Source organism: Psittacula echo (genome assembly GCF_963264785.1).
Source record: "Psittacula echo genome assembly, chromosome: 5".
In the NCBI taxonomy this organism is placed as follows: Eukaryota; Metazoa; Chordata; class Aves; order Psittaciformes; family Psittacidae; genus Psittacula; species Psittacula echo.
Genome location: NC_137739.1, coordinates 61,612,049 through 61,638,908, shown reverse-complemented (window position 1 = coordinate 61,638,908; position 26,860 = coordinate 61,612,049). Strand labels below are relative to the sequence as shown.

Here is a 26,860-nt window from a genome sequence, read left to right as displayed (position 1 = left end):
GCCCAAAGTCCTCTGGCCAGCAGTTAGATGGGTTTGGGTTATAACCATGACTTACCATGGGGCAAAGAAGTTTTCCCATTGCAGTTATGGCCAAATCCAGTTTATCTTCCTTTAGGATTTAGTTTAGGGTGCGTAAATGCAGCTGGCAGTGGAACCTGTGCCACCACCAGCTCATGTGGTTGAGGCTAGATCTGCTCAGACTCCTGCTGTCTTGGATTTACCATAGCTGAAATCTGAGAATGCCTCTACCTTGCCCTCCTTGAGTCTGCTCACGGTCTTCGTTCTTCATTTGCTGTGCAGTCTGGAGACGGTGCGGAGGAGGATTGTGGCCTCTTGCAGGCTGTTTCCAAGGCTGTGGCCAGCCAGCTGGGGAGGGGTTTGACCCAGCTCCGAAGGCTCCTGTTGATACCAGCATAGCCTTTGGCACTTGATGTGATATGCTCCTGCATCTCCCCTTCAGCAATTTAAGCGTGGCCGGGTGTGTTGTCTGCAGGCAACAACTGTGAAGGGAGGTTGATGAGATGATTTTTGGACCTGCTGGGAAGACAGCGAAGTGCATCCATTCATATCTTATAGCTCCTGTATCTTCAAAATGAATCATTTCAGACATATACAGAGGTGCTCCAAATGTGAATATTTGCTCTTATGTGTTCAGCTGATGTAAAGACTCAAGTGCAGGGAAGAAGGAGAAGGAAAAAATTAGCTGGTAGAATCTCTCACATTCTCTCACCAGCACTTACTAATTAATCCTGTAGAGCCACTCAGAATGCAAGCACGTTTAAAAAGCTGTTGGCAGCAGTTTCACTGATATGGATACATGTATACACCCCTATATATGCATACGTTAAATATGTATCTATCATATACATATCACTTCTACATATATATGTCTGTTAACACACATACATATGTTCAACACCTTGCAGTGTTCAAGGCCAAGTTGGACAGAGCCTTGGGTGGCATGGTTTAGTGGGAGGTATCCCTGCCCATGGCAGGGGGGCAGGAACTAGATGATCTTAAGGTCCTTTCCAACCCTAACTATTCTATGATTCTATATATGTGTATGTATATATGTATGCATACATATGGTGTTTATATATATACATACAATCACCAGGGAGTTCCTCTGACAGCATGCAGAAACCTGACGTGGTTAGATAAGTCTCTTCATCTGTCAGGGGAAAGTGGCAGTCCTTCCTTCTGTAAGCCAGTCTTTGTATCCGATCACCAGCCTGAGCATTACCTTCTGTGGGTAGCTGTGGATGCAACATGAACATGAGCTCAGGTTTCCCTCTGGCCAGCACAACATCTGAGGGCCTGTGTGTTGGGCCAAGTGTGAGGCTGGGGCGAGCGGAGGAGGTGCTGCATGGCATACATGTATGCATGGCTTTCTGCTCTGGGAGGGGCACCAAGGCCCCCCATCTCCTGATCAGCCTCCTGTCCCCCATGCTCACAGGAAATCTTGCCCTCAGATCCAAATGTGAATGGATATGGTTCAAGGGGCAATCATACTTTGCCTATTCCTGAAATGTCTTTTAGAATAACAGCTGAAGATCTATATTTGTTTCAGGGTCTACCAGTACCACAGACTCCATTAGCAAGTTCTTTTGAAGGATTTGTTTTTCCTGTGCTGGCTGCCTCTCACTGTTAGCTGCCTTGGGTACACACAGCACGTTCCTACCACATAGATCATACAAACACATCTGTACTGATTCCTATGTGGCAAGATACTGCAGAGAGGACACTTGAGCTGACAGTAACTTGCAGATCTCTCCATGTCACTCTGGGTTAGGTACAAAACCTGCATCCAGAGAGCCCACAGCCTCTAGGGCTTTGGGGATTGAGCTCCTGACCTTCATCAAAATTTGGAGCAGTGCTTATGAGCATCATCGTGCAGATGCTGGAACAAGGTTCTCAGTTGGCTCTGGTCTCACAGCTGGGTGCACTTCTACTAGTTTACATCACTTGAGCTCTTGGTCCTTTTTTATTAGCTGCCTAGAGCTTCACTCTGACATACAATTAAGTTAATCAGCATTAAGTTAATCAGCACTCACTTTGGGGTGAATGTGCGCTGCTGGAAGGAGTGAAGGGCCTTAGCATAAAAGTAGACAAGAAACCTCAGGCTCAGCACTGAAATCAGCTTTCTCAAAAAAGATGTGGGCACATAAGGGAGGCTCTCCTTGTTTCTCGTCTTTTACACAATGCAATGCTTATAGAGTAAGTATCTAAGCCTTGGTGTTTGTGTGTGTGTGTAACTGTTCTTCTGTAGGGTTTCCCCTCCCAGAATCCAAGTTATTTCACCTTAATTGAGGGATTCACTGGACTCCTCTATTCCACAGGGGTTTGGACACCTTGCTGTGAAGAGACCCAAACTGCAACAGATTGAAAGTCCATCTCCATGTTTAACTGGAGTGTCCTGGAAGTCTTTCCATATACCTTGACATCTGAAATCACATCTAAACCTCTTCACATTTTCTGTACTTGTTCCTGCATCCCAGTGTCATAATGGCTATAGGAACTAGTGGATTTTCTCTGTCTTTCAAATAGAGATGCCTATGTGCAAATTATGTGAATGCATCAAAATAATAAAGCAGATAAGAGGAGACTAGAACACTGGCTTAGCCAGCAGATCAACAGGTCTCTATGTAACATATGTAGAGGTTGGTAGAAACCTGCATCTCCAGTTCCTTTTAAGCTCCAACCAAGACTGATAAAACACTTGAGGCCCTTGGAAATATGAGCTTGCCTTTAAATAAAATCCAGTCTCACTTTCTAGCATGCTAATTGAAAGTGCATGCCTGATTTCAGGCAGCCCTACAATAGCAAGAGGAGTGCTGCAGGCATAGAGATGTCAGGGCTTAGCCTGTTGTTGAATATACAGCATTAAAACCAGGCAGATGTCTTATAAAGATGATTACACCAGCACCGTTGACCTTTCTGCAAGAACAGGAATAAAAGCAGGAGGGGAAACAATAATCAGTTTTGATTTATCTCGAAAGCACTCTTCCTTTTTTAGGCATGAAGCTACTGTTGCTGTAGAGAGGTGAGGGAGGTCGTTGTCACCCTTCTATGTCACATCAGTGCACACTCACCAGCTGCTTGGAGCTGAGCCTGTGAGTGGATTGACACACTCAGACCTCAGCCAGAGACACCTCCCCTGGGACTGCACACGGGAGCATGGGTTACTGCCTCCCTTAGATATTTTCTGGCTCAGCCCTGTGTTTGGTTTGGTTTTGTTTTGTTTTGTTCTGTTTTGTTTTGCTTTGCTTTGTTGGGCTGGTAAATGAGTGAAAGCCGGTGGAAAGGGGTGCCCTGATGCAGGCTCCCTGGCTCAGCACCGCTGCTGAGGACTATGCAGAGGCACCAACTGATCCCAGAGTAGCCACTGTGATGGAGCACTTGCTCTCTCCTGACAGACTTGGTTTTACTTTCTAATGGCCCAGCATTCTCATGCGGAGCAATTAGCCTACAACCTATATCACAATGGAAAGTAATAACCCTGATCAAAATAAATGTTAGGAGTACCAGATTTCCAAAATCTGAGCTTTATAAAGTATAGCCATGACTACTAAAGATAACCTGAGGGCATATCCAAGGATTCCAGGTCCTGTTTCTATATTCTGTTGCAGGCAGTACAAGTATGTGTGCTTTTATAACATACACAAAGTGATTTAGTGCTTAATCTAGAAAATTAAAACAGCTTCGTCACTGTTTTTTGGTTTGGGAAGCTCAGGACAATTTTGAGAGTGACCCACTCTGAGATTTGCTAAAAAGAAATCAGAGGTTTCTTCGTAATTTTATGTAATTTTATGAGAACCTCCTTTCTGCTCTATTTTGTGCCAGGGCATTGAGGGAAACCCTCTGTAGCTGAGCTAATCTTTCCTGGTATGCGCATTTCTGGCTAGAGCCATGTGTGTACAGATACCTGCTAACATTAGAACTGGAGCTGTGTCTTTATGCTGAGCCTTCAAAACAAATTTAGTCAAAGAAAGCAAGCATGTAAGATTTTTGTGGTGCTGAAATAGTTTGCAGGATGCCTTTGCTCTAGAAGTACTTTTTCATTAATTTGTTTTCATTAAGTTGGATCCAGCCACCCGCTGTGGATCTGAAATGGGTAGGTTTATTCATTGTATTTATTTAGGCCTGGTGCTTTTGGGAATAGCAGAAGGTGTTGGCCCTCTAAGAGTAAAGCTAACCAACTGTTGTACTTTATGCATTTTAAGGCCAGGAAAAAAAAGGCATCGTGCTCATGCAGACCTTCCAAAGACAGAGCATTTTCTTTACTTACATAATTCTTACTCTGAGTCCAATCTCTTTAGCTGAATTTAGACTTACTTACTTTAGGAAAAATGAAGAGTCTACCTTAAACTAATTTTTTTGGTTAAATACTCTACCAGAGCTGATACACTACTGTAATGGATAGTTACCCTTAATGATAATAATTACCTGTTTCTAATCTGTTCCCCTTTCCTGAGTCATTTACAAACTCTACTAGTACCTGTCACCCTATTTTGGGGGGAGGAAGTCACTCTTAAAAAAACCACATTCTGTCAGCAGTGACTTTCATTTGCAGTTAGATTTTGAGACATACCAGTTGTCTGACTAACTCAGTTTATGTGTGCTACACTTACTGTGTAGCTCTGTAGTTTCATAAATCCAACATCACGTGGAATTAAGTTGAAATATCATACCAAAGACTAAAGTTATCACACCAGCACCAATACATCTATTTACCAAACCAGTAATCTCCTCAGAAAATATCTACTTAGTTTGACAAGATGTTCTTTCCTAAACCTATGCTGCTTAGCATTAATTATTTATTATAATATTTTATTAATTGAGACGTATTTTAACTTGTGCAGCTGTTTGTGATGTGTATAACTAGAAGTTCAGAATATAGGATATATTTTGCTATATTTAATTCTCTCCCCTGCTTAACTAAACATGTAGATTTAGACATTTCCATTGAATGATTCATTATGCAACTTCATTTAAGGTGACCCAAATTCTCCTAGGGTTTATGTGGTTGCACACACTGCACTAGGGGTCTCTTCTCCCTCTGCAATACACTGATACTGCTCATGGCATTGTCTGTTGCTCACCATCCTTTAGGAAATGTGTCCCCTCAAAGCACAGGAAAAAGAATACGGCCGTGAAGGAAAATATTTTAACCAAATGCCACCAGTATTCCTTCTGATGCAAAATATTGCTTGTATGAGTGGTACTTACATAGATATTTCCTACATATTAGGCATACAATTCAAAGACAATGTAATGAGCAAGAAGCTTGTCAGCTATAGTCCTCTAAAAGCAATTAATAAACGTAATAAAATTCCTATTCTTTTAAAAAAGATCCGCGTTCCTCGCCCCAAAGTTACAATGATAGCAGCCGCAATACTGATGGGTAGGCACTGCTGCAGCTCCCAATAAAGCTCCCCTAATGGGGTTTGAAAGCCTGCCCTTATCAGCATAACATGTTTCTCTAAAACTAAATCCAATGTAGCAAGAGATAGCTAATGCAGAGGGAGAAGATATTTTCTATGGGTAGCAGAGCTGAGCACCAGGTTGTGGACAACACTGACACACAGAATTTGATCATCTGGAGACCATGACAACTAGAACCAAACAGAGGAGTTGATTGCTTAGGAAAAAATTTGCTTCTTAAAGGTGAAATATTTGCATCTCTTTGTATCTATCTGTGGCCCTGATTTAGTGCTATTGCATGGGTAACTGAAGCATATCTGATTATACACTATTCATTTGGGAGAACTCATTTATTTTTCCACACTCTTTTTACAGCTCCCAAGTCTACCTTTTGTCCCACTGAAGAGACCTGGTGGCCAGGCCTGGTTATTATCATTGCAGTATGCTGCGCCACACTAGTGTTCCTCTTTGTAGTTGTCATCATTTGCTACAAAGCCATAAAAAGGTAAGACTCCAGATGCCTTTACTGTGCTTAGGACATCGCAACTCCACAAAGCTTGATCCAAGGCTTGGCTGACACCTTGTTTTGTTTAAAGACATCCTAAAGGCAAAATCCTGTAGTCAATGTGTGTTTTCATTGGAAAGTTGCTTTATGTACCATATCCTGCCTGTTTAAATGGTGAAGTTCAATGCACAGTCATGGGTATGAGGAGGAGAAAAACTAGAAATGTGATACAGCCACAATGTTCAGATTAATAATAACTTCCCCAAAGTCAAATTGCTGCAGGTTGCTGGGGAATGTCAATAGCTTTGGCTTGGCCAAGTGTAGAGGTAGGAAACACTGTCTTACCACTTCTGGAAGCATTCAGAATTTACATGTGAGGTTTTTGGCTCAGGCCCATCACTAATTGTAGTATTTCAAATTGATGCAAGTTCTTTTAACTCAAACTCTAGGGTAATTTATGTTGTTTTTCATTTGAAGGCTCTACTTCCAATTTATTCTTGCTTCCAAATTCTCATCTAGAGAATCAAATGCAAAAGCTGTCTCTTTTAATATAAAGGCCAATGTAAAGCTTATGTACAACATGGTGTTGTAGTAACCATTTCATCTCACTATCGTTGCAATAGATGTGTTTGCATAGGCCTCCAGCAGTTAGAAAGTATTGTCTTTGGTTGCATAGAAAAATGGAAGTGGGAATAATTTCTTCACCTAAATAATATTTCGTATTTCTGGTGGAAGAAGTCAAAACTTTAACATTTCTGTATGAATACTCCAACTGCAAGTCCAGAGTGTCAATTTAGAGAGGAAAGTAACTTGTGGGAATTGTATCCTGGATGAAGGGAGTTTCTTTTCTACTCTATTGGCTTCAGTGTGGCTCTGACAACACCCTACAGTCATGGCTTCATGGTGTCACTGTTTCATACAATAGGTGTCTTGCACAGGAGCTGCTAGTACAGCCGTGTGACCCAGCTGCAGTAGAGAATGCAATATGCAATCCATAGCTCTCCTGAGATACTGCAGTGACAAATGAATTGCAACTTGGACTAATTTTTTTTTTTTTTTTCAACTTTGTGATTTTTGAGTGATACTAAAAAAAATAAAAAAGAAAAAGAAATGAAAAAATGAAAATACCTTTCATGGAAAGTGTTATCTGCATGAAAAAGACTGCAAGATTTTTTATGAGCCTCAGTGGGGATATCACAATGATGGAGCATTGCACATGCTTTGTAGCTGTCTGAAAAACTTATGCAGGATTTGAAGGGTAATGTATCCAAGAGCATAAAAAAGGAAAACTTCAAATGAGAAGACACAAGTCTGTATTTGATTTCTTATTAAATTTACATAAGTATCTTTGCTGTTCTAGTTTAGCTAAAATGAATGCTTATTAGTTTTAAGGATTTGGAAATCTTTCACTCTAGTGACAGCACTTGTAAAAAATCATCTATGGAGGACTGCAGTTGGAGTCCAATTAGATTGGTATCAAAGTCTCTTACTTGTAGTTTCTACATTGTGCATCCTACCATTGGCTGCTCATAGGGGATTGGTCCAATTCCATGTGTAATTCTATTAGTTTCTATTAGTTTCAAAACCAGTTATTGTACTTACCTTCCTACTGCCAAATTGTGAATGATTTCTGCCAAGGCTGCAAAATATACCTATGGGAGCAGTAATTCTTCAGGGCAACTTGTGCCTAGTGAGGAATTGCTCATCAAATCTGGTGCTGGTATATGGGAGGAATAGAAAAGAAATGTAAGCAGCAAATTTAGAGCTGTCTTGAAAAGGCTTTGGGAGTTCACATAACAGTCTCATGCTTTGTGTTGGTGAAGAGTAATACTGATACTTGATGAAGATACCCATTGTTTGTCAACGGCGTGAATATCAGCATACAAGTCAGCTGCTTAAACAGGCATTAGGTACAGAGAAGAGTGAAAATTCCTCTTAGATATGCTTATTGTTGACATTCACTCTGCTGACAAATGCTAAGCTGAAAGCTGCTCAGATGTGGGATGGACAGCTATAAAAGAAAATCTTATTATATTTTTACAGGGTAACTAGAGCATTCCTTTTCATCAATGAGTCCTTCCTGAAACAGCTCTGCTAAAAGGATACCCTGAAGTTCCTAGCAGCATTCCAGTAGTTCAGGGTCCTTGATCCACTGTAAAAGATATCTTTTGATAAATGCTAGGAAATAAGGTAAGACGCTTCACAAGAGAAGCATCTCTGCCTTCAACACGGAGTATTGTTACACACTGTTGAGCTGAATTGGCTTTAGCTAGTGTGAGAAGTCCTTCACTCTGTTTCTTTGCTGGGAGGCAGTGGTGGCTAAAGAAAGAGTAAGGGGATTAATTTGGGTGATGCTGAAGCCAAGGGTCCCTCCAGTGCATTCCCAGCCTCTGGCTCCATGCTCTGCCCTGTCCTTTTCCACACCTGTACCCCACCAGCTGGCCTCTTCAGTCATCCTCTCAGCCCTTGTTCCTGTGCATCTCCTGGAACTGGGACCTCTGTCATTGCAGCATCTCTGACATATCTGTCTCCTCCCTGCACTGAAGAGATGCTGAAGATTGAAGTAACAGCAGTCACCTGGTTGTAGGGTGTAGCAAGAGTTAAACGTTTTAGTAGGAAAATACAGGGAGAGATTTATTCGCACAGAGCTTGGATCTGTTGTATTAATCCCTCACTTTCATAAGAATCAAATTTGAAGTAGAAAGAAAAAGAAAAATCCTATTGTGCTCAAGTGAAAATCTCATTTAATGGTTTCAAAGGGCGAGACCCAATCAAACTCTCTCATGTCTGCTTTTCTGTAGCAGGAAGAGAGGGAGTGACTGTCCTTGAAGTATCGTAACTCCACTGTATTTTTATTCAATCTGTATAAAAAATGTTTCTCGTGGGTTGTTTGTTTTCTCTTGTAAAAACTAAAACTTCAGCAGATCTCTGATTTTAGGCATTAAGGGGTTTTGTGATAAAATACCACCTAGAGGATTGGTGCTTCTTTGCATAAAATAACTACCAGAGCCAAGCAAGCACACTGCTACCTCCATCTCTGCATTTCCCCTGGAAATACTCAGGTTCTCCCAATATTAAATGTTTGTAAGAAATGCTGAATTCCATTCCAGTGGATGGACTTGACCTCTCTGATCCCTGAGGGAGCTAATACCATAATGTGTCATCATTTTTAATCCTCAGGGAACCACTAGACAGGTTAAACTATTGGGAAGGTACATATGGGGTGATTCTTCAAAGGCTCTTAAAGCAGTCTCTAAATTTCCTATGTGTGATGCTAGCATCTGCAGTGTTGGACGCTGCATGACTGGCACACCAGGTACAGGTGTGTGCTGCTGCATAGATCAAGCACTGGAAGAGATAGGATGTGATACTGTGTTGCGCTGCAGCACGGTTACACACATCATGATAGCACGCTCAGTCTGGCAGTGGAGAAACAGCTATTTTCTCTGGTCCTGGTGACAGAGGAGTATTTCCTTTTTTAAAAAATGCAAATTTTCTCCTAAGAAACTTTTCCATGGCACATTAGAAAAAAATTAAGGTTTGGCACTTAGCATAGGCAGCAATTGCAGTCTGACATCTGTAGGTTTCTAGAACAGCCTTACTCAGTGGCTAAGGCTGAGATCCACTGTAAGCAGTGGAACTTTTGTGCTCATTTCATGGTTAAGGAAAGTGATCTCACAACCAGTGATTTCTGTAATACATAGCAGGAGCAGATGAAAAACAGCTTCAAAATCTGGAATACCTCCAGGTATTTCTCTTCCGTGTCTCTCTCTGTAAAATCCTGCCATTCTTTCTCTTTCCCTGGAAGACTGTCACCAAGAAGTAAAAGCAGGACGTCCAAGGACAGTTCATAAACTAAGACAAGAGAAAGCTGGATCATTTCAGTATTACATGGTTTGTGGACTTGGGCAAGTGCACCGTGAATGCCAGCAGCTCTAACAAATACTCATCTGGTATAAATCAGTGTGGACTCAAAAACAGTCAGTGGAGATCAGTTTCTTTAATCAGCTCTGGAGGTGGCTGTTTCGTAAGTGATTTTTTTAACATCTCCAAGTACCTGAATAATAATAATAGTAATGAGTAAGACAGTAAGGCTGGAGGGAAGTGGGAAGTAAACACAGTAAAGAGGATTAACAAGAGCTGTTGGTAAATAAGCAACTGACACTGGGGGGAGAGAGACCTGCAGTATATAATCCTATTTCTGCAGCTCACTGGTTTGTTAGTGTCTATGTGGGGAGTAAGATAGTTACATAAAAGGGAAAAATAAATCCCTGGCTCCCTGTATAAATTAAGATACTAGAGCTGTCTCTGAAACTTCTAAGGGGAAAGCAAAACTGACCCTTCTGTTCTCCATGCCAGCTGATGCCTCAGCTATGCAACATGGCAAGAGGTGTTCCTCCAGCATGTGGAAAACTGTACTTAATATTTCCAGAACATCCACACAGTCTGAGATGACTCATGAGCAGCCCATTGTGCCTAAGGATGTGACTCCTTGCCTCTGATGGAATTTAGGTAGGATGGATTCCTCTGCTCTCAGATGTACCACAGGGTTTGCTGATAAGGTCCTCTTGCTAAGTCGGCAGAGAAACCAGGCTAATGGTAGCAAAGTTTTACATGTATAGCTTTTACTCACTATTGTTTGTCAAGCCACTGTTTTTGTGTGTCCCAGAGCCTGAGACAACGGTACCATAAATGCCTACAAATGAATTTCCTTGAATAGGGACTGAGTTCACCTTTAGATAGTAATTAAATGGAAGAAAACATTGTGCTGAAATAAAATAACAAGTCATATTTGAACTTAAATTTGTCTTAAAATTCATTGCTCAGGTATTTTCTAGGGTACTTTGCATTAGTGTATGATTTATGGACACTGTATACTGCAAGGTCTAGTTTCAGTAGCAGAAACAAAGTTTTGAAAGTTGGTTTTGTTTAACAAAATGAGGCAGATGCTTGCAAGGGAAAAACACTGAGGCTTTCTTAAGGAGGGCAGTAAGTGGGAGTGGGGCTGTGGTGAGCATGTCCCATGGTGCTCAAAAAGAAGAAGGAGGGTAAAGGAAGGTATGTGGAGGCAGATCTTTGCATCTTTGGTGCAGTTTGTTGACATCAAACCAGTTCAGCTCTGCAAAGGGGGTCGACCCCTAAGAAGTGCCATTTAAAAGGGCCTACAGTCTTCATCAGGAAGACCTAAGAATGTCACTGAAGGCAGTTGAAAGATAAACTTCAAAATAGTGGAAAAGCAAGGAAAAGACCGCCATACTGTATACTGGTTATTTTTTCCACTGACTAAATGTTGATGTTTATCAACAACAGGATCAGCATCTACCACTGAACATCACTGTCCAGGTCTTTAGTCACCTCTAACCAAAGCCCAGCACCCCCTTGGGTCATCCCCCTAGTCATCTCCCAGTGGTGAATCCTTGGACTACAGATGATCTACTAATGACAATTTAAATACCCTGAACAATCTTTCTGCAAAAGATCCCATTTTTTAATCAAGAAATAAGTTCATGGAAGCACTGAATGGTTGAGGTTGGAAGGGACAACTTGAGATCCTCTAGCCCAAACCTCTGCTTTAACAGTCAGCTACAGCAGGTTGCCCAGGTCAGTGTCCAGCTGGGTTTTGCATATCTCCACAGATGGAGAGTCCACAACCTCTCTGAGTTCTTGTTAGTTTTATTGTGTTCTTTCAAACTATCACTATTTATTAAACTAAATGTAGCCTTGCTTGATGGAAACTGTGTGCTAGTACAAGGAGTATCAGTTGTTCTTCCAAACAGTATTGAAGTCTGGATGTTGGTTATGCAACAATTTCCAGGGTAGCATACATGAGATAAACCTCAATTTTAAGTAAAATAGCAGAAATATTGCTGCTACTAACTAGCAGGTTCATTTGACAGATCAAAGGCTGAGGAGTAAAGTGGATAAAACAGCCTTTCATTTGGAGAGATGGCTGAGCCAACCCACATGGGTGGTGCTGTGCAGCACTTTGCTTTCTTGTTGCCTGTGCAGTACATGTTGGTCAGATAAGCAAAAGGATCTGCTCTTCAGTGCTGTCTGAGATTTTTATAATTAATACATGTTTGCATAACTATTATAGGGCAGGATTTTTCTCTCTCTTTTAAGTTATACCAAGATGTTTCTCATAATTGCCAATACAGGAAGCCTTCAGAAGGCTTTAGTCTTTAGCATAAAACAAGTGGTCCAAGTGTTTCACAGAATCCTCTCCTATGGGTCTTTTTGCACGTGTTCACTCCTGATTTGTGGTATATTGACAAAGATGCCAACAGAACTCTGTAGAGCATTATGGTCTATCCTGTGATCAATTAACTTTTCACTGTGACCAGAAACAAACTTCCCACTTTTCTCTTTTGTGCTGCAGATGAGAGTACCGCATTGAATGGGCAGAAATCTTGCAGTAGATTGAAGTATTATACAGTCACTGCCTCCGTGCAACTCTAATAGCTATGGGTGGGTTTTACAGGCTCATGCCAGAATATAATGCTCATGCTGGTCTAATTATTGGTTGAAATATTCCTGATTTACTCCAGCACAAATAGAAGATGCAAGTGGATACTGGAGCTTTGAAACATACAGAAGAGTTGCCAGGTGTACCATGAGTTTATTATTACAGTTTTTGTTGAAGCTATAACTTCTGAAGAAATCTGAATAAATCCAAGATCAGTGTTCTCTTCGCCAACTAGTCTAAAAACTGACTTTAAACTCAAGGCTCTTACATACCCAAGGTCCTACAAGGCAAAAAAAAAATAGAAAAGGTTTCTTAGAAATCCATTAAATTCTTAAGCAAATCATAGTTTTTACAAGCTGACACAAAGACATTTGTGGCTGACCCTGCTGGTGAAAAGCCAAAACTGTGGCTGAGATGTACCCAGCACAGTGTGTAGGGACATTTAAAGAAAGTTGTTGGCTTGTATCTGGGATATTTGAGCTTAGGACTGTGTTTGTTACAGACTGCAGGAGCCCAGCAGCCCTGGGGTGTCTGGAGCAATCTTTTTTATGACTCAGAGGAAAATGTACCCATGGTAGTAGGGTGGGGGATCCATTACTCCATTACTCTGTATCTCTTAGAAATTTCCTCTACACAACGAGAATCCCATAGGAACCTGCTGGGTGCTTTTATTGTATCCTTTTGCTTTCCACAAAAGATTTGCAGTGCATCTGGAGTAAAAGCAGTAAAGCCTGATTTCTCCAGTGGCTGAACAACTGCATCTCCCAGTGGGCTTAGTGGACACAGTGGATTTGCAGGAGCTCTAAAACCCTAAAAGGTAGAACAAGAAAGCCAGGAAAGTATGGGAAAGCCCCAGAAGTTCCTACGTGCCCCACTCTGCCCCAGGCAGGCTCTGCCCAAGCTCATTCTGATCTTCCTCAGGGTTACAAGAAGCCAAACCCGACTGTGGAGCAGAGAACCACCAGTCAGTCCCCTATCCATCACATGCATTCAGCCACCTTCAAGATGACTGGAACTGTTCAGCACACCTCTCAGCCTTGCGTCCATGCCCCACTGCTCCCCAGTCTCTGTCCTTTCTTCTTTTCTGCAGAGGTTTATTTCCTGCATCACCCTCACGTTGCCCTGAATTTGACCATGCAGAAGATACCCCTTCCTGCTGGACCTTTCAGCATGCTTCTGGCCAGCAGCCCTGGGTTGGCCCTGCCCTTGGCTCCTCTAATTCATGGCTTCTACCAATTTTGACTTTGATGCCTGACTCTAACCCAAAGTGCTGTGTGCAGAGACCCAAGGGAAAGGCAGAGCTCAGGGAACAGCAGGAGCTGCACTCAGACATGCTTCCTTCTGTCAGCCAAAGGTAATGAGGCATCTGCCCATGGCAGTGTTATTTCCCACTGTAATCTGTGTGCATAGTTTAGCACCTTCGTGTAATTAGTCACAACAAGGTGTGCAAACAAGATCTCGGCTTTTCCGTGCCCTCCAGTGTTGATAAAGGAAGGCTCAGGGAAGCTTGTCCTCACGAGCTGGTTTCATGGGTCCCCACTGCTGTGAAGGAAGGTCAAATCACACACACTGCTGCCTTGCTGTGCTGTTTGCTGCCATGCAGCCACACTGCCTGGGGAGTGAAAGGGTGCAGACAGGGTCCTTCTTTGCAGAGCTTCGATGCTCCTCTAGTGCACATGGATCACTTGCAGCCACTCTCCAGCCCATTGCAGCTGTGCTGCCACCACTTGTGAGGCTGCATGATCTAATTTCTGCTCCTTCTGTCCTTCCTTCTCTGCACCCCCCATACTTACTGCTAAATATTTATCACACTTTGGGGTTGCTAAGCAGCACACAGCTCCCTGCTCAGGAGAGCCTTACCAGGAAGGCAAGACATGCAGGAGGTCCGCATGGGCAGAGCTTTGGATGGGAGAAGGGGTGGTCCTGCTCTGCTGCATGCTTAGCTCATTCTGATTCTGGTGTCCCCTCTGTCAGCAGGCATGTGGCCACTCCCTACAGTATGACTGGGCTGGAGAACGATGCTCTGGTTTGTCTGTCTTGGAGAGTTGTTGGCTAAATGTCCGTGTCAGCGTTTGTGGAGATGGGCATCATGACATCCATTCCTTAAGCTAGTGCCAGGTAATGGAGTAAAGCACTAACAAGGTCTGATGTATAGGGTCTGATCCTAACTATGTGCAGGACAACTGTGGGAAAACAGAGTCATTCCTTATTCTGGCCTTTAAAAAGAGGCTGTACAAGGAGGCACAGAAATGGTGCCACATTTGGTGTCTGCTTCTAGAGGCAGTAGCATGAAACCTTATGAAAGATGTTAACACACCCAAGCAGGGGGACCTGCAGGCTAACCTGGTTCTTCCCTTCAGTTGCTCTGAGCCCTGGGAAGCAAGCTGAACTGAAGTCCCTCCTCAGAAATTGTGCAGTTACAATTGTCTGAAGCCAATTGTTCCCAAAATCACTCCCAAAAAGCCAATTGGTCTCTAAAGCCAAACAGCCCTAAACTGCACAAAACCAAGTCTTTGTGTAGACATCAAGGTGTTTGACGAATTTGCTGAATGCTCTACCTCTGTATAGGTTTGCCCCATTTGCACACCTAGAGCATGTGACCACCCTATGCTGTCCACTTAGAGTGGGTTTGCATTTATCTTGCAAAGAGCAGGGTCTGGCTCTGCAGACTCTTTTTTGTGAGTGAAGTCAGAAGCTTGGAAATTAGTGGTCTTACTGTAGGTGTCAGAGCCAGATTGCCTGTCGTGGTTTAAGCCCAGGCCGTAAATCAGAACCACGCAGTCCACTTCCCCCCCCACCTTTCTTCCCTCCGCTTCTGGAGGGACGGGGAGGAGAATCAAAAGAAGGCAACTCCCACGGGTTGAGATAAGAACAGTTTAATAACTAAGGTATAACACAAATCACTACTGCTACCACTAATAGTAATAATGATAAAGCAAATAACAAGGAAGAGAATACAACCGCTCACCAACTGGTACCTCGCCCCCACCCCGCAGTGATCCAGCCCTTCCGGGAACTCTCAGTTCTACATCCTGGGCATGACGTGCTGTGGTATGGAATACCTCTTTGGCTAGTTTGGGTCAGGTGTCCTGTCCCTGCCTCCTCCCGGCTTCTCCTCCTCCCTGGCAGAGCATGAGACTCACAAAGTCCTTGGTCAGTCTAAACATCTGTGTTATCAGCTCTGTTCCCAGGCCGAAAGTCAAAAACACAGTGCTGCAACAGCTACTAAGAAGGAGAAAAACTGACTGCTACTGCTGAACCCAGGACATTGCCTCAAATGCAAAGTGAGCTAGGTTGTTGCAAACGTCAGTTCATTTTACAGGTTTTTATTTTCTTCTCAGCTCTTTATATTTGTTTGTGTTGCAGACACTTCTATTAAAGACATTTCTGTGGCAGAAAATCTGCAGAAATGTTGGCTCATCTGCACAGAAGTTAATCATAACTATGTAAATAATTTTGTGAAATTCTGTTTAAATGATTCTGTGAAACAGCAATAGCCTTGTTCTGCGGGGATCAAGTCTGTCATTCGGGTTGTTGCCTGTGTTTGCAAGGGAAGAAATAGCAAGGTAGTTATCTACATTAAGCAAAAAATCTGGGCACAGAGTAGCACAGATCAACTTTGTTTGGGGGATGGAAAAGTCCATTGCCTAAAATGGAAATATCTACAGTCATTTGGCTGGTGAGAGACATACTGTCGTTCTGAGACAGCAAGAGAGCAATGAAGAGCAGCCCTTGCTCATCTCCTCTCCCTGCCCCTTATTATTCCAACCCCACACTTTCCAGCACTATTGCTCACTCTGACCTTGAGCACAGGACATCAACAGCCAGCCAATTTATAGACATGGTATTCCTGCACCTTTTCCCACCTCTACTTTCCCATACAATATTGATATATTTTTTGCAAGGATAACTTCTAATTGGGAACCCAGGTGAATGGTTTATAGATGTCTTTTACTGGCCTCACTGTAGCTGAGCAGAAGCAGGTAGGTACTTATGTCTTGTTCAATGTATATGTTTAGATGTGTTGTCAATATAAAAAAAAGCAAGGTGTTGATCAGGATTGGTACAACTGAGCCCTTGAAAGCCATGTTTCTCCAGATTTCCTAATACATGTTTGTCAAGCACTTTGAAGGTAGAAAGCATTGAGTAGTGATAGGTGTTGTTCAGTCTGGAGAATTTTAAAGGACTAAGAGAAAGATCTCTGTTTGGGCTTCCGCTGGTAGTTTTGTGTTTCTGAGTGGCACATAAGCAGAGGAGTGTTTGTTGACTTCATGCCAGCACCTGTGAGAATGTGCATGTCCCACTTTTGTGTGTGTCACACGTGTGCAGAAATGAAAGCTCAGACTTGCATGTTCATGCAGCTTGTGGCACAAAAGCCTGGGGATTGTGCGCAGTCCAGTTTGGGGGTAGCCTTAAATTGTTGTCCAGCATTACACAAGCTCCATGACTTTGATTTAGTCAGATACATAATGCCACTACCGCAGTAATACATCCAGTCTGCTCTTGTCTGGAGGATGTTCACAGAAAGGCTCCAGGAAATGGTATTTTCTTCCCGCTTCTGATCTGCACGAAATGGCAGGGGGGAAAAGTAGGAGAGTGTACTGCTTTCATTATCAGCAGTTACCCATTCCCAGCCACCATCCAGACCCAGTTGCCATAGTAGAGCAACGCACCCTGTGTCCAGCTCTGACCATAGGTATTCCTTGATCACTGAGAATCAATCTCAGGGAAACTGAGGCTGCACCTGAAATTCAGTGAAAAGATTTCTCCTGTTACACTGGTTGTTTCAGTTCCCTGAAGCAGTTGGTATTCCATCTTTGATATTTCAGGATGGCAGCTGAGACATCTGAGTAACATGGAACTGGAACAAGGCGCTTGAGTTACCCTGTCTGTCCCCAGTTTTGTGGGCACTGTGGCATTTATAGAATCATAGAATAGTTAGGGTTGGAAAGGACCTTAAGATCATCTAGTTCCAGCCTCCCTGCCATGGGCAGGGACACCTCACACTAAACCATGCCACCCAAGGCCACATCCAACCTGGCCTTGAACACCACCAAGGATGGAGCATTCACAACCTCCCTGGGCAACCCATTCCAGTGCCTCACCACCCTCACAGTAAAGAATTTCTTCCTTATATCCAATCTGAACTTCTCCTGTTTAAGTTTGAACCCATTACCCGTTGTCCTGTCACTACAGTCCCTGATGAATAGTCCATCCCCAGCATCCCTGTAGGCCCCCTTCAGATACCGGAAGGCTGCTATGAGGTCTCCACGCAGCCTTCTCTTCTCCAGGCTGAACAGCCCCAACTTTCTCAGCCTGTCTTCACACGGGAGGTGCTCCAGTCCCCTGATCATCCTCGTGGCCTCCTCTGGACTTGTTCCAACAGTTCCATGTCCTTTTATGTTGAGGACACCAGAACTGCACACAATACTCCAAGTGAGGTCTCACGAGAGCAGAGTAGAGGGGCAGGATCACCTCCTTCGACCTGCTGGTCACGCACCTTTTGATGCAGCCCAGGATACGGTTGGCTTTCTGGGCTGCGAGCGCACACTGAAGCCAGCTCATGCTCATTTTCTCATCAACCAACACCCCCAAGTCCTTCTCTGCAGGGCTGCTCTGAATCTCTTCTCTGCCCAACCTGTAGCTGTGCCTGGGATTGCTCAGACCCAGGCTCAGACCTTGCACTTGGCATGGTTAAACTTCATAAGGTTGGCATCAGCCCACCTCACAAGTGTGTCGAGGTCCCTCTGGATGGCATTCCTTCCCTTCAGCATATCAACTGAACCACACAGCTTGGTGTCATCGGCAAACTTGCTGAGGGCGCACTCAATCCCACTGTCCATGTCCTTTCCATAAACATATCAGTTTATAATAAACATATCATCCTTTCCATAAACATATCAGTGTCCTTCTTGAAACTATATAGTTTTCCCTCTCTCCTTTTCCCTCTTCCAGCAGTCTCTGTTCAAACCATTATTCTTCTGAGAGTAAAAGAAACTTTTCTGCATCTCCAGCCTAAATTTACCTATGGCTTCTTCCTATTTCTTCCTTTCAAATGCCCTTTCTGGAGTTCCCTGAGATCAATCCCATCCGCTCTTTCTTTTCATTATACTGGGTTTTTCAAGCTTGCTTATTGTCTTCTACAAGAAATTAGGACAGAAATTTGAGCTGTCTACTCTTTGTAAATTATATATGTGCTAGGGCAGATCATATCTAATGCAATAGAGTTACATATAATCCCAGTTATCTGGGTGGTACACATATATTGAGAAACCCAGGCTGTTTCTGCATTGCTCAGCATGAGCCGAGTTCCATGAACATACCTTATCTGCCTGCACTGCTCTGTGGCAGGACAGGCCTTTGAGGAGCAGGAGTGTGCCCAGCTCAACCCCGAAGGGCACTGCTAGTGCACGGCCATGGCCACCCTCCAGACATGTTTTGGCTTTGTTCAAAGCAGGGTGCCTTCATTCCAGGCATGTAATGTCTTCTTTTCCCGTTTAGAGGCTTTTTGCCAGGCTGGAAGGCTGGTAACACAAGCTCATTTTTTACGTTAGGCCCATTCATTTTTTTCCTTTTGTCATAAAAACATATTGACAGTGTATTCTGCACTGAGAATGCCTGACAGATAATGGCAGCTGTAATATCCCTTCAGTCAATAAAACCTTTTAAAGCTCATTATAGGGAATGCAAAGAAGGGGTTGTAATGTGAGGGGTCACTAAAAGTACTTTTGTCAATTATGACAGTTAATAGACCAGTATCCTAATAATAAAGCTACTTCTCTTCCTTAAGGTTGTTTTTGTGTAGGAGCGTAATTCTGAAGTCAGGTTAATTGAAGACTTAACAGGAAATGTGATTGCATCACCTTAGACTCTAAGGACAGGTCTTCCTCTGTAACATCAGAACACATCCTCCTGAAGTCCAGCAAAGTCTGTGGAATTACTCTGACTTTGCACTGCTGACAATAAATGAAGACTAAACCCCACTTCTTAAATTTCTCATGTGGCTCAGCAATCTACTGCAATTACTTGCAATCTGAACAGGCCAGATCCTCCCTTCAGATAGATACACAGTCAAAGGGGGAAGTTAGAATGTGACCCTCTTTCCATGACACTGAAAGTCTCTACAGAGAAATGTCCTTCTTTAACATGAGTCCCATATGTCTGGGGCATAGCACCAGACTCTCCAGCCCAGGTTATCCATTAGGCAAGACTTCTTGTGGGCAGCTACATAAAATCTTATGGCTGTGTCCCAGAAGGCAATTGTTGTTAGTACAATGAGCCCCTCTAGCAGGGGTCCTGTTCACAAACCAGTCTGAGAAAGTAAGTTTGCTTCTCCCACCAGATGCTGTCACAGGAACTGATTCACCTCCGATGGCTGGTGGCCAGCATTAATCAAACAGATGTTTGATGAACATCCCCAGTACTGAGATGCAAACAGCCTCCATTCACATTCTCTATGTTCTTCTAAACATTCAGGTTATTCGGAGAGATGGTCTAGTAATCGAATAACATTACAAAATTCATTCTTCCATTCCTTCCCCATATCTGCTAAATAAGGATGTTTTTGAAGTGTGACTGTAGCCCATATATCATCTCTTCCGGGCTTCCAGCAGTGAAGTCTAGCCAAGAGCTCTAAACATAGCTCCCACGGGTACTGCTAGCATCAAAGCTTAGGAGATGAAGCTGAATGACAGTAGACTTACAGATACTTATGCTGTTTCTTGGGCAACTTTTGTAACCCAGGAAGATGCTGCTGCAGCTGGATCTCTACTGGTATATAACTAGCTTGGATATTTCTGCTGTATGCTGGAGGCACATCAAGACAGACCAGTCCTATGAAGCTAATCAGCGTGTTGCATGAGACCCATGTTTATAGAAAAGAAACATGTCCATGATGACAGGCTGAGAGAGTTCGGGTTGTTCAGCCTGGAGAAGAGAAGGCTCCAGGAGACCTTACACTAGCCTTTAACTACCCACAGGGTAGTACCCAAAGGGGCCTACAAGAAAGCTGTAGAGAGACTTTTTACAAGGGCACATAGAGATGGGCTAAAGGGTAATGGCTTTAAATTGGAAGAGGGTAGATTTAGATTAGATGTAAGGAAAAAATGTTTCACTATGAGGGTGGTGAGGCACTGGAACAGTTTGCCCCAAAATGTTGTGGCTGCCCCATCCCTGGAAATGTGCAAGGCCAGGTTGGATGGGGCTGGTTTAGTGGAAAGTATCCCTGCCTATGGCAGCGGGGATGGAACTAGATAATCTTTAAGGTCCTTTCCAACCCAAACTATTCTATGATTCTATCAAAATTATTAATTTTTATGTGTTAATAGCTAATGAAATATTCACTGATATGGAGAAGAGCTTCGAAGTCATTGCACATACAAGCAATACATCTTCAGCTCTCTGATTTTCTGATTTGCCTCTTCCCTTCTGCCACTTCACCCCAGGGATCAGCAGGCACACACGTGACCTAGCCCATGCCACCACTCATGCGGGGGGGCAGGCAAGCTGCAGTGATGCTCAATGATCTTATTCTCCTCAAAGCTTCAATAAGCCTATAAGTAACAAGGCATAATGAAGTCCTGTTTAAATGAAAAGTCTGGTCATCTTTGTTTGAATATATAGAGAGATTTGAAATATATAGAGATTTTCTTAAGTGTGTGCAAGTGAGACATGAGGTGAAACCCTCCCCTAGTACTCTATCACACAACTACCTTGCAGACAGGTCTACACCAAATTTACACCAGTAGCCAAAGCTGGCAGGGAGAGTTTTGTGAAATATACAGTTTTGTTACTAGACATGATAAAGGGTCAAAACCTCTGCTTCCTCTTGGAAGTTTCCTAAACACAGAACATGCAAATTATATTTGAATGTGCATCTTTACGTTCACCTTTACACAGGACTCTGCAGAGAACCGGTACAAGCCAATATGAATTTCTTTCATACGTAAGATTTATAATGTGATCAGAACCTCATTTGAAATTTAAGTTTGACATGTGAAATACGCTGTTAAATGGTGGTTTATTGCTTTCTTGATTTTAGGACTCATGCAAATTAATGCATGCATGGTGGAGAGGTCATTATGGACTCTGACGCATGATTTCAGACATGTACTAAGCTGTACAGTTGCATGTTCCTTTTATTCGCAGATGTTTGGCATGAAGAGCTCACCAATTTGTTTGCTAAACATCAAAGCACAGTGTGTAGCAAATCATACTGTAAAGCAATGCAAAGCGCTTGTTAGCAAACAAGTTTCACCTGCCACCAAGTAAGTATGTCAGATATGAATAGTTCCCTCCTCATTCCTTCACTAATTTGAAACATCCCTTTCACAAGTGAGGAGCAACCCTGGAATGGAAATGCATAAATACATGGCTATAGCACTTCATCTGAAAGGGGGCTTGGAGTATTGCACGTAGGAAGATCATGCATAATCTAACTCATCAGGCAGAAAATGGGATAAAAGCTTTCCCCTTGGTATGTAAGAAGAAAACTTGCATGCTTGGATATCAACAGTCAATGAAATTTGAGGTAAAAAAGAGTTAGTGACACACAGAGCTAGTGGTACAAAAAAGAGCTACTGCCCTAATGTAAAAGGGCAGTTGAAAAATCACAACAGGCCAAAATGACTTTGCATTTTTAAATACATAGGTCAGTTTCAATCACTGTGACAAGTGCATACAACTCTCCCAGGCCATGCTTCCAAAGCATGTTGGTGCCCCTGGTGTAATAGTACCAGCAATCTCTGCCAGTGTCTGCAGATAGGTCTCACCATCTTAGGAGAGTCTACAAACTGCCTGTGTCTGTGCTGGGAGACCAGCCTGGGAAAGGGAAAGAGCAAATGGCAGCTCTTGGGGAAGAGAAGCTGAAACAAAAATGGGGGAGGAAAGGAAAAAAGATTTTCAGGAGAAAAGAAAATTGATCTTGGAATCAGTTCTAGAAAAAAGGAAAAACATAGATAAAAATGAGAGGAAGACATTTTTAACATGAAGAAGGAAGAGGAAAGCTAGACAGGGAAAGAAAATGGAACTGAAAAGAATAAGTATTGCCATCAGATTCTCCATTCCTCTTGTCAGGGTTGCAGCAGCGTGAATGGGTGCTTTACAATGTCACGAAAGACAGGCACAGGATCTTGTGACAGATACAGACTGGCACAGCATGTTAATGGCTGAAAAATGGTTCAACAAACCCTTAGTCTCAACAACTCTTAGTCCCCCTTCCTTTCATCTCCATTCTCTAACAGCTGGAATCATGGCTAATATTAACAAACCTTAACTCTTACCAGCTGAAAAGACGCATACATATCACAATCAGAAGTGTTTCCTTCGAGATAACAAGCCAAGCAAATCTATCTTCCTGTAATTCTCCATAAATCTTTCATTAATACTTTGCTGAAATTAAATGTCATTAACCATTTTTTTATTTATTGTTGTTTTGTTAAACAATGTCAAGAACAATAGCACAGACTGACTGTTGTATTACATTTATCTGTGATTTTTGCTCTCAGAAGTTCCTTAAACTCAAGGCACTAATGTCTGCAGTATCTGTGTGGAAAGCACAAAGCTTTTTCCTCCTCCTATGTTTAAAGCTTCAGCTTTAAATAAAGGTCCTCTGAGAAGTTGTGGAGAAACACCTACATGATGTAACATGGTCTTTTAGGAAAATTATGCTCAGGTCTCCCTTGTCAGAGTCACATTAAAATCACAAATAAGACGATTTTGCTCCGTGATGTGCAGATGCATGTTAGTTTCCTGTACTTGCTGGCCATTCCCTGAACTGTCTCACAATTAGCATTACCAAATGGCATTACCAGTGGCCACCAAATAAAATTAAAAAGGTGGTTGGTACTGAGGGGGCTGGTATATTACAGCAGGTACCATGTTTCAGTCACTAACTTGGACACCTAGAATATGGACATATGTATCTGGGCTAGCAAACTAGCCTTTCTTCACAGACAATACAGAGAAACAGAAATGCTTTGGGCGCAAAGCTCCTGACTCATTTTGGGTATCTACTTTAAGCTGTTCTGAACTGTGTTTTAAAAATACTTGTTTCTCTCCATTGACTGTAAAAGTAATCTGGGATGGTCACCACAGATTTACATATCTACACTGGTCAGATGAGTCCTCTTCTAGTGATCAAACACAATGGTTTTATGATGACTGGTGAGTGAGTTGGGTCCTTAGTGGACACAACTGGTCATCATCTCAGTTTGAATGATCTGGCTCTTTGAGGAGAAAGGCCCAGGACTGCCCAAAGGCAGAGCCTGACCTAGCACACCATTGTCTACCCCAGAGATGAAGGTGGTGGTGGAGGGCTCTCCTTCCAGCAGCCTTCGTCCCATGCAACATGCACACCTATATCTATACACGGACTAGCACAGGGAGACCAGCTACCCGTCATGAGGCCTTAGGACCAAACATCTCACTTTCCAGGTAGGCACTGAGGCTTGACAAAATTTAACTGCCGGTTTGGCCTTTGTTTAGAAAGGGAAAAATAGACAGGAAAAGTTCAGTATTATGATATGTCCTTGCTTTCAATCTGTATTGACAAAGAAGATGTTTATCTCTGTCCTTTCTTCTCCCCCCCAACCCTGCCTATGCATCATCGAACCTGGGATCATCCAAGGAAACCAATGAGAAAAGAAGAGAACGGAACCAGTCAGTCTGAATATGCAATGACCTCATCTCAAAACAACAAAACAGTTGATAACAATGCGGTTGTATAATCCCCAAAACCCCACCGAGGCACAGGAGGTGGTAAACTTTCAAAGCACACACTCGGAGTATGCAAGGTGGGTGAAATAAGGCAACGAATGGAGTTCTGTGGCCAAGGACTTCATTTCAGAAATAGTGCACGCATCAGTGATTCAGAAGAGTAAAGCAGGCTGCTCTACAGGCTTGCTGCTTCTCCAAAGGGAGGAGAAACTTGCCCACCCAGGCTGCCTGGAGAAAAGGCCTCACAAAGGCATAAGCATTGCATGCTGCATCTCGTGAAAGCTATGTCACGATGCCTCACGCTTCTCTTCCCCCCACTTTTCAGTGTGAATTGAGTGTCCAAAAAAAGCTGCTGATGTAGGTCTTTTGAAGAGAACATGGTCTGCCAGAGTGACAGCAGCTTATTATAAATGGGTCTGAGGGCCAAGGGTGCGAGGTGCCACCTACATGCTTCTCCAGCCTGTGCAGTTTTGTACGCTTATAATTCATTCTTATCATTCTTATCATTTCATCATTAAAAAGGGAACAAAAGTTACTGTAAAGCCATTGAGCAACCAAAAATTGCATGAACTTGTGACTTATCCCAGGAAATTGATCTGCGGTGTGGTGACTATGCAGTTTCCATGGCTGAAGACTTTGCAGGCAAAAGAAAAAAAAATGTAAGATTTTAGCAGTTAGCATTGCTATGGAAAAAGAGATATTATTAAGTGGTGCTTTGAACGTTATTACTTCATAATCATCCTCTATTTTTGCATCACATTTTTTATCTGTAAAAAAGTTTTCCTTTGTGAAGTTTTACATGTTTCTTTGTGTTTACATCATGCTGATTCCCCAGGGAAATCACCTGCAGGAAAGTTGTTTACATCTTGACATGAGCATTTGGGCAGGGTTGTGTTGAAAGGACTAGCAGTGCTTTCAAGTCCTCTTCATCCACTGATTAGTATTGTTTCCTGAAAGTGTTGAGTCTCCTAAACTGACCCACCAAGGACATTGTAGTTCTGCCTTGGAGGACCACTTCTGAGGGTCTGATAAGCTGGTTGTGCCCATGTTAACTCAGTCTCTGAGTCCCCTGGGCAGAGACTGCTAATCTTGCCAAATTCAGTGTAATAGCTTAGTATTCTACTTTCCATGATGTGGATTGCAGACTACTTAAAGCGAAGCTGAATCCACCCAAATTCATTTCATATAAGATCTCAGGTTAGACTCAGTAAATAACCCTCAAGATAAAGGCAGTGAGACTAGCCAAGATGCTGGTCTTTCCACACCTCCTGAAAACTTTCCTTTTTGTCACACCTCCATGTCTGTGTCTCCATTTACCTCTGTGCTGAAAGTAGTGATGCAGTGAAAGACAGATTTCCACCCTGGCTTCTTGTCTGGACATTAAGCTTCGATACCACTCGGTCTCCATGTCTGTGAGGAACTCCCAGGCGCTGAACCAGTCTCACTGTAGGACGTGGCTGCGCCCTGGCCGCCACATCCCTCAGTACTGCAACATACCAATACTTTCAGTTTTGTATAAGGATGTGCCTGAACTGCAGAAACCAGACCTTGATTTTGAATGCATTCCTGTCTGTGGTTGGTCTGTTGCCGGGATGTAGGGCTTGGCCTGATGATAGAGGAAGACGATGTTCTGCAGACCTTCCCCAGTATAGCTCCAGGATGTTCAAATCAGCAGTTTCAGATCAGGCCCATCTGTAGTTTTCTATTACCTATTGAACAATAGGGTGTATGTAAATATAAGTATCTTTTCAATGATAAAATAAAATGCTGCTATATACTACTGTTGAGGAATTTATGGAGTTATTAAGTTAGCTTTTTAGTCTGTCATCACTATGTTAAAGTTTAGCTACATAAAATTATTTTTTAAAGATTAGGCTTTCTTGAGAAGTGAATGAAATTACAAAAGTGAAAGGGAATAAGTAACCCTTTGCCCAAGAGTATGATCATTCCCTGCCATACTCACGTTGTGTGCTTGCACAAGACACAGTGGTATGCTCTTAGATCCCAAGTGAGATTAAAATGACAGAATTTACACTACGAGTCTAGTATCCCAAATGTTAATTGCCTAAAGCACTAAGTCCCTAAATACTATAATAAAAATATCACGAGTATATTTCAGGAATATATTTTAAGCTGTAACATTTATTTTGGTGTAGTTACTTACGTTTGCCTTTCTGTTTTTTGCTGCAGTTGTTTCTGCCTAAATGCAGCATAGTTTGAGACTGGTTGCATGTTTAGCTGAGAGTATAAAGTATGAGTGCAGATGAGTTTAGCATGATATGCTCAGGATTAGCACTTTCTCCTAAAGTTTGTTGATTTTAATTATTTCCTAATACAGCTTTAAAGGCATGTTGTGTAAGGCCAAAATCACAAAAGGGATTTGTAGCTCATTATGTCTATCAAAATGTGTCTGGTTTTACAAGAAACAGTCTAAAAAGATGGTCACGGACACTGTCTGATTTTCAGTTTTGTCAACAGCAAAATACTCTCTCTAGAGAAAACCCTGGAGCATGACATAACACACAAAAAACCACTCCAGGTCCCCTGAGGTTTTCCTCAGGGGAACATAAACAGTAAAAACTCCACGGAGAGCAGGGAGGCAGGGCATTTCAAGGAGCAGCACATGAGGACTAGGATCTATTTTCAGCTCTGCCACTGATCAGCTGTTTACTACCAAGTAATTTTGCCTCTCTGTGCCTCAATTTACCCATCCGTATAATCAAGATAAGATAAAAATACCAGCTCTGTGG

At 42.7% G+C, this 26,860-nt stretch overlaps 1 protein-coding gene across 1 annotated transcript in view; it reads left to right on the top strand.

Annotated features, from left to right (window-relative positions):
* Window positions 1-24,121, top strand: part of PRIMA1 (proline rich membrane anchor 1) — a gene marked incomplete at both ends in the record, with an annotated part of 45,408 nt that extends 21,287 nt beyond the window's left edge. The window contains 2 exons of the mRNA XM_080619501.1: window positions 5,800-5,929; window positions 24,022-24,121. Coding sequence (XP_080475627.1) covers window positions 5,800-5,929; window positions 24,022-24,121 — 230 coding nt within the window. The remainder of the gene's footprint in view (window positions 1-5,799; window positions 5,930-24,021) is intronic.
* Between the last annotated feature and the right edge of the window lie 2,739 nt (window positions 24,122-26,860).